This window comes from Drosophila subobscura, chromosome O (genome assembly GCF_008121235.1).
Source record: "Drosophila subobscura isolate 14011-0131.10 chromosome O, UCBerk_Dsub_1.0, whole genome shotgun sequence".
NCBI lineage: Eukaryota > Metazoa > Arthropoda > Insecta > Diptera > Drosophilidae > Drosophila > Drosophila subobscura.
Genome location: NC_048533.1, coordinates 14,466,150 through 14,481,798, shown reverse-complemented (window position 1 = coordinate 14,481,798; position 15,649 = coordinate 14,466,150). Strand labels below are relative to the sequence as shown.

At 48.1% G+C, this 15,649-nt stretch overlaps 4 protein-coding genes across 6 annotated transcripts in view; 1 reads left to right on the top strand and 3 right to left on the bottom strand.

The window, feature by feature from the left end:
- LOC117899544 (protein single-minded) overlaps positions 1-4,896 on the bottom strand; it is a 21,053-nt gene extending 16,157 nt beyond the window's left edge. The window contains exon 1 of one of the 2 annotated variants that reach the window (XM_034809625.1): positions 4,538-4,896. Coding sequence is in view for 1 of the 2 variants with exons in the window: in XM_034809624.1 (XP_034665515.1) it covers positions 351-363 (13 nt within the window). In the remaining variant the exon portion in view is untranslated. Of the gene's footprint in view, positions 1-350; positions 565-4,537 lie in introns of those variants that run through there. The other variant, XM_034809624.1, reaches the window with a different exon arrangement.
- Positions 2,887-15,649, bottom strand: LOC117899546 (mediator of RNA polymerase II transcription subunit 27). 2 transcript variants are annotated; one of them, XM_034809629.1, is made up of 4 exons: positions 15,407-15,649; positions 15,079-15,345; positions 14,547-15,007; positions 2,887-2,897 (listed from the first exon to the last, which is right to left on the bottom strand). In XM_034809629.1, the coding sequence occupies exons 1-3, from the start codon at positions 15,574-15,576 to the stop codon at positions 14,563-14,565; spliced, it is 882 nt and encodes a 293-aa protein (XP_034665520.1). In that variant the 5' UTR covers positions 15,577-15,649; the 3' UTR covers positions 2,887-2,897; positions 14,547-14,562. The 2 variants fall into 2 exon arrangements, with proteins under 2 accessions (XP_034665520.1, XP_034665519.1); XM_034809628.1 differs by lacking the exon at positions 2,887-2,897 and having other exon boundaries at positions 14,464-15,007.
- Positions 6,398-10,537, bottom strand: LOC117899542 (DNA damage-binding protein 1). The gene is made up of 6 exons (XM_034809621.1): positions 10,327-10,537; positions 9,765-10,176; positions 8,783-9,707; positions 7,173-8,719; positions 6,719-7,115; positions 6,398-6,662 (listed from the first exon to the last, which is right to left on the bottom strand). The coding sequence occupies exons 1-6, from the start codon at positions 10,385-10,387 to the stop codon at positions 6,582-6,584; spliced, it is 3,423 nt and encodes a 1,140-aa protein (XP_034665512.1). The 5' UTR covers positions 10,388-10,537; the 3' UTR covers positions 6,398-6,581.
- On the top strand, positions 11,319-14,533 carry LOC117899545 (gametogenetin-binding protein 2-like). Its single transcript, XM_034809627.1, is given in 5 exon segments — positions 11,319-11,633; positions 12,229-12,795; positions 12,860-13,768; positions 13,771-14,064; positions 14,194-14,533. Coding segments are annotated over 5 exon segments (2,067 nt in total). The 5' UTR covers positions 11,319-11,537; the 3' UTR covers positions 14,395-14,533.

The window sequence follows — 15,649 nt, the reverse complement described above, 5'->3', positions numbered from 1 at the left end:
ACAAACACAACTCAAAATGCACTTTGCCATCGAGGCAGACAACATTGGCCAGAGGCAGCGCCTGCCCGGAAAGCCTCCCCTCCACTCCGCCACCCTTTGCCCATCAGCATGTCGCCTGTCGTCTGGGGGCAGACAAAACAAATCATTTTCGGTGGCTACCGTATATGCAAACAAAACGAGAACCAAAAAAAAAGAGCAACAGAAAAAAAAGCAAGACCCCGAGACACTGTAAAAACAAACACACTGAGGGAGCGCAGAGAGGCTGTGGCGGTGGCGGAGGCGGAGGCTGGAGCGGCTGCAGCTGCAGACCCCCGCTAAAACCTTGCTTAGTCCGTGGTGCTAATGATTACTTTTGGGATCCATCTCATAAGCAAGTGGCTTTGAGTGCAGGCTGCATCGCTTGAGGGAATGTCGATGGCCAAGAAACTGGAGTTTGCAGAACGTTCGCGAGATCGTAAATTATGCCACATAAAACGCGAACGACAACGACAACGACGACAGCGAAGGCGACTCCAGCAACGACGACTTGGTCACTGGGTGCAGTGCGACTTGATTCGACACTAAGCTGACCGCAACTAAAACGCTCCAACCGTCATCGTTGACGCCGCCGCCGCTGACGCTGCTGCCGCTGCTGCTGCTGCTGGCTCTGGTCAGAACGGCGCTGCTCCGCGCTTGCCACTGCCTTAGATTACTTTTGATTGGGTTACCGAGGGGCCACCACTACGATTCCCAATGTCGCCTTCGCTGCGGACAATGTCACATGTGACGCTGCGCGAAAAATAAACAAACCGCTCGGCGGCCATGACTTGTGCGGAGTTGGCAAAAAGTGTTGCATTTCACTCGAACTGCAGCGACTTTCTTTGGGGGCTTTCTTTTGCCGCGACATTTGCTGAGCCAAGCTCAAACCGAAGCCCAGAAGGCGACGCCACCAGCCGCAGCAGCAGCAGCAGCAGACTCTTACAACAAAATAAAAGTTGCATAAAGCCAACAAAAAGTTGACCCCTGAATCAGATATATTTACTCCCAGCATTTATGTCTGAATCAGCACTCAAATTTGCTTTGCCCTTTTTGGTAGTCATCGCTCGACTTTTGCTGCTGTCGCTGTCCAGTCTTTGGACTTTTGTCTTTACGCGACTCATTCATTCATTGATCGACTTATGGCCGATCACGCCTGCCTGGCTCTGGGTATCTTTTCTGGCACTTGTCGGCCGGCCGCGTGGCACGTGTTGCTGATGTTGTTGCTGTTGTTTATTTTTTGATATTGCCTTTTGCTCAGCTGCTGTTTTGTCTCTTACAATGTTTTGGCTGCTTCTTCGTCGTTGTCGTCGATGAGCTAATCGCCTGTGACGTTTGTTTTTTTCTTGCAACTGAAGCACAATTATGCCCTCAGCTGTGCAGCAGAATCTGCCACTCACTTATCATGGGGCAACGTGCAAAAATTTGAACAATTCTTTGGGCTGCCATAAATGTATGCACACTGTACAGTAAGCCCTCCCTCCCACTGCTCGCTGATATCAAGGCAGAGTGTGAATCATGTCAACGGCGCCGCTGCATAATCAATGGAATTCGAGGCAGAAAGTAAAGCTTAGCGATACTTTAAAATATTTTTAAAAACTAAAAGAAAAACTTTAAGGTTTAACAATTTGCATGCATAAAAATGTGCATGAAAATGTCTAATTTTGAATATTTTAAGCGAGCCAAAAAGAGCGCTCTAAGAAAGTAGTTTTATACCCAAAAGAAATGCCAAAATTGCAGGTAACATTCCAAGGATAAATAACAGCTCAAAGATCCCATTTTGATAAGAAAAATCAAAGCACAAAAGAAAGTACTCCAGCTAAAAGATGCTGAAAATATTACAAGATTGTGAGCAGTGAAATATTTTCATATGATCTTCGTCTAGGGGTCCGAGACAGCGCATAGCTGAGGGTTGCCTTCCCATGAACGCGTCACAGGCCAACCCACAGATCTATAGATGCGTATCGTAGAGGTTCGATGATCGCACACACATGCATATTTGCACACAAAGATTCCCATATATTTTTGGGCACAAAAATGCACGAACCCTTTTTCCCATAAACAACACTGAGACAGGGGGGAAGAAACTTACAAGTTTGAAGCGCCAAAAGATGCAGATACATGGACATGGACATGGGACATGAATACGAAACGCATATGCGGGCCAGCGTTATCCGATAGCGGAATGGTAGCAGCACGAAGGACGAGCAGGAAGACGAGCAACTACGCACAAAGGACACACACAGCAGCAAGTAAGCGAGTCGATGTGGCTGTTCACTTGGAAACAAAGTTTCAGCTTCGGCTTGGAGATCGATCAGAGATTCGATATCGTTGCCGGGGGACGTGATCTAAACAATGGCCACAGGACATGCAGGATAGGACTACGAAATACGAAATATGTGTGCCACGTTGCCGGAATGCCTGGAGCTCGTGTTGGCGCATAAATTAGGCCATAAACAAGTAGCTGTAAAAATGAAGAAAAATATTCCCCACATCTAAATATAATCCACAACATTTTGGAGTGTGAAAATTTGTGCAACTGTTGCTCCAGCTGCAAGCCACGCTTCAGTGCCGCCCCTCGCCCCTGCACCCACTTGGAAGGAAGCGGCGCAACCGGAAAAACGCTCCCAAATCTCAGGATGCCCTTGTGCCCGACCAATTGGAGATTTGTGGCAGACATAGTGGCGGCAGTTGGACTTGGATGGGGGCACAGGAACCGGCACAGGCACTGGCACGGCTGTGCGGCTCAATTACATTCTCGATTGAGCGTGAAATTGTGATGCTTGATTTGATTTCACGTGACAAGGAGGGGCAGCAAAGACAGGGACACACAGGCATAGTCCTACAAGGCTGCATAAATATATGTAGAAAAATGTGTGTACCTATTTATGTATACATTCATCTGCCTCTTGGTCCTCTCTCTTTCGCTCGCGGCTCTGTGGCTCGTTTTCAAATTGGACACAGCCGCTAATTTGCTTTGGCGCGCGCGACACCTTTGTGGACTTGTGGAGCTTTGGCGACCCGTCATGGTCACTTCTTAGGGACCAGCAACACGCTGGACAACCAATATGCATCCCCGGGCCGAATGCGCTTCGCGGCAACTCTCTTTTCGTGAGTTTCCTGGAAGTATTATAGTAAATTTCCCGCATATCTTTCGTGTGTCATTGTCGCCGGGTTCGAGCTGCCCTTTCTCAGTCGCAGTCGCAGTCTCCAGCTCCGTTTCTCCTCCTTCTCCTGCCAGATTATTAGTTATTATTTTTTGTCATAAATGCAAATTAGCTATGCGCAATTTGCATATTCTACATTAAAGCATACTGTCTCGGCCAGTCTCTCTCGCTGGTCATTTTGTAGAGACCTCGTCTGGAGGCTGGAGGCCGGATTGTGCTGAAAGCTTGGTTTTATTTGGGGCTTAGTTCGACAAAGTCTTCTGTGTCGTTCGTTATTGTTATAAGTAGGAGTAGGGAATGAAGCTCATGACACTTTTGCTTTCTACATGCTTGCGAGTCCACACTTTTAGGAGTCCATACTGCCCTTTTCTTCACCATTTCTATCACAAAAATCTTCAAATCAAACAATTAATCAACCAATTTATATGCAAGAACATTCCTCCATTTAGGTAGATAATTATTAACAGCTTTGTTGAACTAACGATATAATTGAAGGGATTATAAGTCCTAAATTATAAATTGTTGTAAAACCCCACAGAGGATTCTTTTTTGCTCTTTTCACGTTCAAAACGAACACAAAGCTCAAGCGTACACCACACACAGCTAATATGTCACTGGGCTTGAGCCCAAATCCTTCTCAAATATGTTTGTAAAACTCCCAGCTTTGGTCTCAAATTCTGCTCTCTCTATAATAGCAACGATCCGCAGCGGCTGCCAGTAAAAATCACGAAGAGAACCGTTGGCTTATTTTTAATGGGAAACTTCAGTGGTTTCTGTTGAAAAGATTCTGTGGGCCAGTGACCACGGCGACATGGAACTGGCATCGCTGGGGTTTCTTTTTGAGCGCAATTCGATTTGCTGCTTTTCCCTTTTCTCATAATTATAAAATTTGTTTTTGTGGCTGTGCCTTAATATTTGCATTTGGCAGTGAGGCGTTTCGGTTTATGGGTTCGTTTTTTTTTTCGGGGCTGTATTATTTCGTTTTTATTGTTATTTGTTGCTAAAGAATAGTTTTTGTGATACTTCGTTGAGGGACTGGCACTGGCACTGAGAGTCGGGACGTCGCAGCAGTAACCTCCGCCGACGGCATAACCTCGGGGCTGTGGGCGTCATATTACAGACTGCGACATGCCACGGCCCTCGATGACGACGACGACTCTGGACTCTGTGGCATCTTTCTTTGTTTGCTTGTACACATGTTTTTTTTCAAATGCATTTCCCTTGATCACTCGCCTACGACAATTCGCATTGAATTACACTTGGTGCAATATAATTTTGATTTGTTTTGCTTTGTTGTTTGATGCCTCGCAGGGAGGTTACTTTGAAGGGTTGTGAATCTCCGTCCCTCCACTCACCTCTGGCAGCTATCCGTTTTGCCGCTGGTATTATTGCAGTGTGAAATAATCCCAATTGGAGTGGCCGCTGTAACGAGCGCGAATGACCGAGCAATGCTAATTGTTGCTAGCACATTTTTGCCATTAAATCGTTGGACAATTATTTGTTGTAAATGTTCCGCGGCCGAGCGGGTTTTATGGGGCGCCCGTAACTGGTCACGGCACTGGAGCAACAATTTGCAGCAACATATTCTCGTTGATCAATGTTAGGCGAACACTTCTACTATAATATATTTGGCACTGACGAATAAAACGCTCCAGGATGGCTGTGGCACGAACGCGCAGCTGAAAAGCTGAACCATCGAGGCGGGCGGCGAACGAATGAGTGATACTCGCGGATGGACCAAGTGGTGTGGAGGCGCGACGAGTGCGCACGCACACTCACTCAAGCACACACACACAGACACACAGGCACGGGCACGGGCACACACATACAGATACAAAGGAGACGGAGACGGAGCCGAATGGAAGTTGGTGGTGGCTGGTGGCTGGTGGCTGGCTGAACATGCAACATTCCAGTCGCTTTCCAGCGCACGTTTGTGTGCGTGTATTAATGAATGAAACGCCAATGCCACCGGTCTGGCGGCTCTCCTCCTCCTCCATGATGCACATCCGTCCAGCCATCCATCCCACCCTGCCACTCACGTTCTCAGTGTGCTTTGTTTGCGTCTGCCACACGTGAACGAGCGCTGCCACAAACGTGCCCCAGGACCCAGCACAGACTGCGCATGCGTGCGGTGTGCCAAAAGGTATTAGGGCCAGGCATGCTATATTTAGACGTGTTTTACAGAACTAACAAGATTTTTGATTCCAGGAACCGATACTTATTATGCATAAACCCAGTGACCTCTTTGCTGGGCACTAAATTGAACGTTTGAACTACTCACTTTTACGTTGTTCAAACATATTTTAAGATCCGTTATTGAAAGAAAGTTAAAATGTTGCTTTAAAATGGAAAGACAAACCCTTCAAAATTAAAGATAAATGCAGTAAAAAGCTAAAGAAAAAACGGATTAGAAGAAATTTTACCCGAATGACTTGGGTTTCAATAACCCATTGAACAAAAGATTTAAAAAAAAGTTGTTTAATCAAATCCGTAAGCAAATAATAAAAAAAAAACCTTACAAACGTTAAGCTTCAGGTGTCATCTCCTGATATAAAGGAAACTACTGCAGTGCCGTATTTATTTTAAAACTATATTGGAAATTTGATTTGGGTTTGGATGTGTTTCCATTTATTTCTACCAAATATGTACTCTAAATGGATACGATTAAATAAAGGGACGTTTTCTGGAGTGACAAATAACTAAGGCATGTTCCATCAATGATTATTATTTTATTAAACAGCAATTACTATTTTCGGCTTTAAAACAAAAACATTTCGAACACTTCCGGCATCCAATTTACTCTATTATTTACTCCATCCAACATGCAATTCAAACAAATGAAATTCCAATTTGACAAAAGATATCAAAATCAAACATAATAATCTGGAAAATATACATATAATGCACACAATTTGCAGTGGAAGGTCATTTCAAAGGGAATTTAAGAGCCGAAATTAATCGTCTTTAAAGAATGCCATTTTACCCCATCTGAAATTCCACATAAATTGTACCACAAAAACTGTTGTGTAAAATTGTTTAATATATTTGTTTTCCAGTGCAACTGCACTAAATAAAGGAAATAAGAAATAATATCCAGTAAGACCGTGAAAGTAACAAAGATTGGGCAAAGGTCGAAATACTTTTGACGTTTTATTAAAGTGGGGTTGGGGGGGCGCAACTTTGTAAGAGCTTTGAAACATAATTTTGTTTTGTTATTTTTTTGCTACATTGTCAAGTCTTAGTGCGAGCAAAACATAATCGAGACACGTGTGTGGGGGGGTAGTGTGCTGCGGGGGTTAAGCAGGATACATGGTATCGAAGTTTCATGTACATTCAAACAAATTGTATGGTAATGGGTTCTCCTTTTTATATACTTTATATACACATAAAATTGCCGCCTCAGTGCATGCGAGTGAGGTCCTCCACGATTTTGATGACATCCTCCACATCCGCGCCCTTACGCTCCCCGTTGAGTGTTAACTGAAAGTGGAATTAAATTAAGGTCTTAGGTCCTTCGGGAATCTCTTCAGACGCACCTCTAAGCCCAGCACAGCATCTCGCATCTTGTCGCGACTCAGGTCCAAGAAGCTCTCTATCAGATCTCCATCGATGAATCCTTCGCTGGGCTCCACTTTGGTGTTGATTTGGAAATTGCGATAATACGTGTGCTCGATTTTGCCCACCGACTTGATAATCTTCTTCAGACGCTCCTCCAGCCCGTGCAGAAAGTCGTAAAAGTCCTGCGGTATTTGGGTGACAATGCCAATGGCGCCATTACACGTGCCATACAGCACACAGCCATTGATGGGCGTGGTGCGTTCGCCCACATTCTGCATGACCAACGAGCCATGCCGGAAAACGTTCACCGTATCGCCGAGATGGAAACGCGCCAGCTCTGGCAACAGTTGACGCTCCTCATCGGTGGTGGCGGCACTGCAAAAGCGGGAACATAAATTCGGATACTGAAAGCTTAGTTCCTGGATCCCTTACCTATCCTTCTGGCAGACAAACAAATTGCCATTCGTCTCCGAGCCCAGAAACGTGTCATCGTCGAGTATCTCCACGGCACGCATCCACTTTGGCTCGCAGTCGCGTGCAATTTCCACAAAGATGCCCTCCATTTGCTTGTGCTGCAGCAGCGTAATGGAGCGCATCAGATCGCCCACCAGGATGAAGTCCCCCTTGGCCTTTAAATACAACGCCGCAATCATATTTTGGATGTTGCACTCCATGCGCAGCTCCTTCTCGTTGGTCCACTCGTACAGCCGCACAAAGCTGCCAATGCCGGCCAAGACTTTGCCGTTAAACTCCACCAAAGCGTAGCAAGTGCCATCCACTTTGGTCTCCGCCACTTGTGTCAGCTTGTTTTCGTGATAGTGGAATATAATAATGCGTCCCACCTTCGGCTCCGGTTCGTCGGGAATGACCAGCGAGGTGGCCACCACATAGTACGTGTTTGGGTCGTCGCCCAGCTTGGCTGACATCAGCGAGGATATAGTCTCGGGGGCGACAAACTGATGCGCATGCAGCACCTCGAACGTATTCTGATCAATCACCAGCAGGTTGTGCACGTCAATCTCCTGGCCAACCTCCGCATTGGCTGCCGTCGAATTGTTGCCGCCCGGCTTGGGCAAGATATTCGAACTGCAAGTGATATTCTGCGCCTGCGTGGAGGCGCTGTTGCGCAGCGGCTTGGCCCCACCGCGTCCGTGCACATCGATGCGCAGCGTGGACACGGCAAAGGTTTGCGACGCCTCCTGGTACGCAATGCGACGCGGACCCTCGCCCAGCGGCACCGTGCGGATGTGCAGCTTCTGGATCTCATCAATGGTGCCCAATATAACCGAGTTCTTCGTGGCCAGCGCCAAGCTGTCCGGATAGGCCTGGGCGTTCAGCGAGCACATGTGATTGACCTCCTTCAGATTAACGTTGGAGAAGACGAGCTTGTGGTTCGACGAATAGATGACCGTCGGCCGATCGGAGCAGGCAAACACATTGGTCGTGGCAAACGAACGGAAGGTGCGCAACGTTGTGGGCTGAGTGCCCAGCGTGACCTTCTTCTTGTCCGTCAGCTGTCCGGTGGCCTGGTCCATAATGAAGTAATACATCGAACCATCGCCCAAAGCGCAGAGCAAATAGTGAATGCCCTCGAAGGTGGTCATCAGAATGGAGCGGGGTATGATCTCTCCGCTCAGCTTCTCCGTGTAAATAGTCTCCAGATCGGGCAGCGATAGGATCACCGCGGATATATCTGTCCACAAGCCAACGGCTATCAAATCGGATTTGTTTTGCGTTTCGTCCAAGGGAGTTATGTCCAAGCAGGCCACCTCATACGCGAGGGTCTTGCGCGCCTTCTCTACGAGACGACCATCCTCAATGATGATGTAGAAGATGTCGCGTGCCGAGGCCAGCACAATCTGTGTGCTGTTGCAGGAGACAACACCAATGGAGCGATCGCCCTCCGGTCGCCACTCGCAGATCAAAGCTTTTGTGGCGCTCTTAACCAAACGCACGCTGTCCGAGGTGACTTGAATGAGCTGAAGGTGGGAGAATTACACATTAAAGCGGCACTTGGGGGGTGTAAATGTGTAAAGTCAAACCTGATCATGTTCCACATTGGCGCAGAGAAATGTTTGCAGATCGCTGGCAAAGCCGGGTATCTCCGTTTCCTCCACTTCCTCGCCCGACAATGTCAGAATTCTTGTGTGTCCCACAAAGGCCAACACCAGAGTATTCTCGTAGGGACTGTCGTCGATGCCCACCTTCAGGGACCACATGCCCTTGATCCCCGGCAGATCGATGCACGCATGCTCCTGAATCCCAATGCCAATGCGAATGATGCGCAGGGAGCCATCCTTGAAGCTGCCAGAGCACGTGATGATCTGACCCTGTCCCTGGCGATCCAAATCAACGACAGCAATGTCCAGAATGGGCGCAAGATTCGTGAAATTCTCCACGGGTATGACATAGGAGCCCTCGATGGCCTCCGAGCTGAGGCGCACCAGCTGCGAGTCGCCATGGCGTGCGCCTATGTACAGGAAACCATTGTCCAAGTATGTAATGCACTCTGGTATAGAGATCTCGCCCAGTTTCTCCACCTTGATGTCCTTGACAGTGACGCCCTTGCTCGTCTCGGATGTGCCCAGGAAGAGCATGTACAGCTGGCCGTCCATGTTGCCCAGCAGGTAACGCAGTCCCTTGCCATCCACACGCGCATAGCAGTTGATGGTGCTCTGGCGGAAGGTGAGCGGCGCCACGGCATGGTAATTGCTGCCATCATGATAGACAATCGATTCACGGCCTATGACAATCACACCTCCAATGGGCGACGGCACGGGTATGAGCATTGTGGCTTCCGTTTCGACATTGTCCTGCTTCCAGGCAATCTTCATGAATTCCTTTTCGCGCAGGTTAATCTCATGCGACTTGACGTGCCGTCCATCGTTGTCCTTGTGGATGACTATGACTGTGGGATTGAGGCAGCCGTGCAGGAACTCCACGTCGTACACGTTCAGTTCGTCCATTCTGAAGCAGAAGCAAAACTCATAAACAAATTCTTTGTTTTCCTTTCATTAAAGTTACCTCAAATTGGTGGCCTTTAGCTCGCTGGCCTCCTTGTCCATGGGTATGATGGTGAACAGCCCCTGGTACAGGCACATGCCAATAACTCGTGCCTTGGGATCAATGGCAGCAATGACACCACCCTCCGAGGGTATGCCCGCCGAGTCCGAGACATTGCCATTTGCCTTGGTTATGACGGTGATGCAGTCGTTGACCATGCGCGCCTCCAGTATCATGACATTGTAGCGACGAGTCAGTATGAAGAGCAGATCCTTGTTGCTATCCGGTGGCCGGAAGTGGCGCATAACTGCAACAGTGCCATTTATGTTGATCTCCTTGAGCGGGCGCAGACCCTCCGGCGTGACGAGGTCAATCTCGACCTGGTTGTTGCGGGCAATAATCAGATTCAGGTCTGTGGGCGATGTAAAGTTGCCTGGAAGACAGAAGACGAGGCTCAACAATTAAGATATCGATCCCATTATGTAGCTTGTGTAACATGCCGGCAAAACATGCATGTTCTGTTTCTGTTCCCGATGGGAGCCGAAACGAACGCAATTTGTCTCTCCCCCTCGCTTCCTCATACCGGTTAAACAGGCCACAACCGCTGTGGGCTTTTGCGCTGTCACCACGTAGTGATGCGACATTTTCTCTGAAGTTCCCGAGTCCACCAAGTTGAGAGGCACACAAATAATGATATTATCAAACACGCGTTTGCAGAAATGGAATTATGTTCGCCCAACGCGCTAAAAAAATTTCTTGTGTTCGGCACCTTGGCGTTGCTTTACGTTTTTCCGTCATCTGGCATCACCGCAAAGAGCCAAAAATATCATCGGCTACTTAGTCGACTGTTTTTCCGACCATCGATTACAATAACAACAGGAGAAATTGTAGAATTATAATTTTTAAAGTTGTTTGGAGGAGTATAAGAATTTCTAATAACTATTTTAATTAAGTTTGTAATTAATTTAAAAATGTTTTACTTGTGTCGATAGATCGTTGACTTAAATCATCGATAGCATCGATCGTGAATTGACGGACCTCAGGAAATGAATAGTGAATAATGAATAATAATGTCGAAACCAGATTCTAGCCCACAAGTATGTTGTGAAGATAGAAGAACTGCCACGCAAACCACTTCGAGCATACTATAATATTTACTTATATTTTCGTTCCCTCTCCCTTTTCCCTTTGCGATTTTTCAAATTTTTCAATATTATCAGTTAATATACATGTCTCTTTTAATAATTTACATACATTTACATACTGAAGACTAAGCTTCCGTGCTTCCAGAGGGGTGATTTGAATGAAAAAATAAAAATTTGTAAAATATAAGCTCATAAGGTTTACAATCCAATAAAAAGGAGTATCTATAATAAGCAAAATTGGTTGCTCAATTGGATTAAATTATTGTTTCAGCGGTGAAAGTCTTTGCAAGCTAGTAACTTCAAATAGAAGATCAAAATCGAGTTAATATGAGTTACGACTACGGTATATTTACGGTTTATTATGAAGATGCAATGGTCTATTTTGGTATATTTACGAGGCCCTGACGGTATATTGTATCGATAGTTCCGCGGTCACACTGTTAATGGCGACCGGACCGACGTGTTTGACATAGAAAATACAATTTTGCAGCTAAATTTCGAGAGACATTCGAATCCCATAGAAGAGATATACAAACAAGTGCGTTTTATTTGTTAAACAGTGTGCCGTGTTTTTGTTTCTCCTCCCCCCAACCCCTGGAGAAGTGTTTCGTAAAGTGCCTAAAATTGCCTTCGTTGGCTCTCGAAGAACATGGCGAGACTGACAAAAGTCTATACCACTGATGACGATGATTCTGGTTATGTTGGTCGCAGGCATTTACCCTTGGTAGCAGGCGATAAACTAATGGTGAGTAGCAACCATTATATTATGCTTTGTCCGCACAGATTTTGTATATGTGAGGCGAAAAATGACTGGCAGCAGAACCCCTCACACTCACATGCACACACGCACAAACACACTCGCACTCGCACTGCCTCACTCATGCCATGCAGCTTGTCCAAAAACTTTCATAACACACGGGTATATGTACATGCATATGTATGTAAGTGACTGCCTGCATATGTGTTTGTCGTCGTCTCGTCTCACAAACAGCTCGGAAATTGTAATTGTGCGTTTCGTTTATTAATTGAACTTGATCCATGATATTATTCTCCGTCAGCTGAGAGTGTGTGTGGGGGTATGAGCTAGAGAGCGTGAGCGAGAGGAGAGGCGCTTGGTCTCTTATTCCTGCACCTGCCACCCACCCGCACCCGCAACTTCTCGCTGCTTCTCTTCTCCCTCTGTCGCCATGTTGTTTGAAAGTGCACACCAGCAGTGCAGCTAAAGAGAGAGAGAGAGAGAGATGGAACGCTGCTGCTGAGTCGGCAACAGCGGATGCACCCAAACAGGTTCCACTCTCGCTCAAACCAATCTAACCGTTCTTCTCTCGATGCTCTTCCAGATGCTAATGGACCTGAACAGCAAAGGACTCGTCATCGACAGCCCCCTGATCCGGGGTCGCGACCTGGAGGAGTTTTCTCGCAAATTCAGGCTGCTCACAGAGGCCGAGCGTCGCCAGTCGCTGGAGATTGATAGCGCCAGCTTCATGGCGGTGCTAAATCAGTGTGTGCAGTGCGTAGGCTGTCGACGCCGGGTGGAGCGATTGTACTATCAGCTGACCGAGTCGGGACATCGCACGCTCGACCCGCTGGAGCTGCGAGACAAGGCCAAGCTGGGCATTGCCGAGGAGAAGCTGAAGACGCCGCAGGCCCTGGGCACGCTGCTCTATCGACATCACGAGGTACTCAACAATCTGCTCGATAGTAAATTGCGCAACAAGACGCGCTGTGTCCTCCACTCGCTGGACGCCTTCCGTGCCAAACCCTTCTCGGAGACCTGGCGAGAGGTGTGGTCTGCCATGAAGAGCAACTGCCGCAACGAGTTGACCATCATCGAGACCAAGGAGCTGCACGATGTCTTGGAGAACTATCTGAAGAAGCACAAGTTCTGCTCTGGCTGCCGTACAAAGGTGAGCATCAAATAGAGACGCAGCTCCAGGATGTACCTCTACGGCTTTTCCCCCTTTTTTGCAGATTGAACGCGCCTATAAAATACTCATTGGTGAAATCTCGGCAAAGGAGAAGGGCTATGCTGCTCAGCTGTATGCGCACATACGCAAGTGTGTGCCCGACCAGCACATACACGTGAATACGAATAAAATTGAGTTCCTCGATGCCCTGATCAAGCGTGCTGAGCCAGAGGTGAACGGCAGCTACTCGAAGCTGCGCGAACGCCACGCCAAGACGCTGGAGATCGCCCAGGAGGAGGTGCTCACCTGCGTGGGTATGATCATGTACGAGCGGCTGCGTCGCATTTACGTAAGTCTGCGCGAGGAGGAGCGCGCCTGCCAAGTGCTGGCTGCTGTGGGCGTGCACGCACTTTGTCGCAGCTTCGATACGTTTGTGGAGCAAAAGCAGGGCATCAGCAACTTGGAGCTGCTCTACCAGGAAATCAGTCGCGCCGAGAAGGCCAAGGAGCTCAAGCGGGAGCTGAAGAAGCTCAAGAAGAAGAAGAAGAAGGATGAGAAGAAGAACTTGCATCGCCAGTGCGAAGAAGAGAGCACGGAAGCGGACGCAGACGCTGATGCGGATGCAGATGCAGATGCCGGCGAGTCGGATGACGAGGAAGACGATGTAGATGTGGATACGAATCTGGAGGAACATGAGGAGCTAAACGATGTAGGTGTCGACGATGGCATTGTCATGGAGGCGGTAACTCTCGAGCCCGAGCCAGAGCCAACGCCTCGCACCAATGACAAGCCAACGAAATCGAAAGCGAAGAAGCAATCGAAGAAGAAGAAGCAGAAGTCTGCCTCCAAAAAAGCCATCACGAAGCAACAGCCGAGATCTGCAGTCTCGGCTCCTCAGCACCTGGATGATGAGCACGAGCACTTGGATGTCGCCAGTTGCGTTTCATCGAACGTTGCCAAGCTGCTGCCCAGCGGGCTGGCAAATGTGACGAATGTTTGGCCCCCATGCCAAACTGTCCGTGCGATGTGCGCGACTCTGGCTATGGCAGCGATCCCACGTCGCACATTAATTCCCGTACCTCCAGCGTGGTCTCGTCACCCGAGGGCTCGGAGGTCTCGTGCTCAGACGGACTGTGTAATCACGATGGACCCCTGGACGAGGATCAGCAGAATGGCACGGATGTGGCAGCACGCAACCGCTTCGTCTCTGATATACTCTACTGCCCCGCTACGCAGTTGGAGCACAAGTTTTCATTGTTGCAGATGTGGGTGAGTTCGTTGATCATTGATTGTTGGCGCAGACACAGCCAGAAAACTGCAAGAGGATTGCCTGAACCCTTTGATTGAACCCTTCAACTTGTAGACTCATTTATTTACTTGCATTTTGTATGCTTTCAGGACGACTTTGACGACTACGATAAGGACGATGAAAACTGTTACATTCCCGAAGAGGTGGTGCTGGCCTTCGAGTATCACCACGAGGAGGTGACCCAGCAGCGTGAGCAACTCCGTGCCACATTGCGCGCCAACTTTGAGCGCCTGTGCCTGCAGCGTGGTGTGCGTACAGAATATGCTGCCCTCTCCTCAGTTGGCCATTAAATAATGCATTAAAAACCGTTGTAGTTATTCAGTCGAGCGATTTGCGATTTCTAAAAATCGGCACACGCATGCATTCAAATTACATATAATTTTTTGTTTGAAATAAATGAAGTGTACAAGTTATGCTTATAAAGTTAAAGTTAGATTTAAACTTAATCTGCCGCCCTCTCAGCAGTTGCGACATTCTTCGTGGAAGGGTTCGAGGGTGCGCAGATCGCGCCAGGTGGGCGGCAGACCGTTGGCTATGTACTTGCTGCAGCGCTTGCAGGGCTCCAGGAAGAGTTTTATGTGACTGTTTAGCCAGGTGACGTAGCTCTTCACCGCCAGATCGGGCAGCGTCGGGGAGAAAAAGTGCAGCATGGCCGAGTGTGCGTGCTCCTGGACTTTGCGGAATACCTCGTAGCGGGACTCGGCCCACAGGTCATCCTGCTCGAGCGGCTCATCGTAGCCTTTGACCGTCACCCACTCAATCAGCACGCCCTTGAAGACAATGGCCGCCTTCAGCACATTGCTGATGGTGACAATCGCCACGGCATTGGACCCAAACGGACGGAAGACTCTATACGAGGTGTGCGGCGGGGTGTTGATTTCGCTCAGCAGTTTGTCTATATGGCTGCGTAAAAGAATAGAATGGGAGATCAATGTCAGCTAGTGCGTAAGTCCGGCTGGACGCCGCATACTTACTCCGGATCATTGTTGAACGAAGAGAAGGGCAGACGCGGGCGCTTCTGGGAGCAGTAGTTGTACGAACGCCGCAGCGTGTTCTGGTTGAGATTGTTGAAGGCCAGGAAGCTGTGATCGTGCACCTTGTCGATCCACTTGTAGCTGTTGACGAGCTGCGGGTACAAAGCCTGCCGGTCCTGAGATGTCTCCTGAGCCAGGTACGCCGTGTTTCCGAGAGAGTAAGCCGTCGGAGGTACTTGCAGACCATTTATCAGCTGCTCCACTTCACTGTGAGCCATTAATACACCATTTAAAACAATAAAAAACTTAATTTCTTGATATTCCTCACCGCAATTGCGAATTTATAGCTCCAAATTTCTCCTGGAAATCGTGGACAAATTTGTTGCGGCTTTCTTCCACTCCCTCGCCATCGGTGCCATCGGCCAGGTGCTCAAAGCACTGTCGCACATTCGAGCGCAGGTTCTTAACGGCAGTCAAAGCGAAATTTAACTTATCCATTTATAGCTTATTTATGAAAAATATTATTTTATAAACAAATGTTTTCAAGTCATTCGATTTCTTTCTGGTTCCC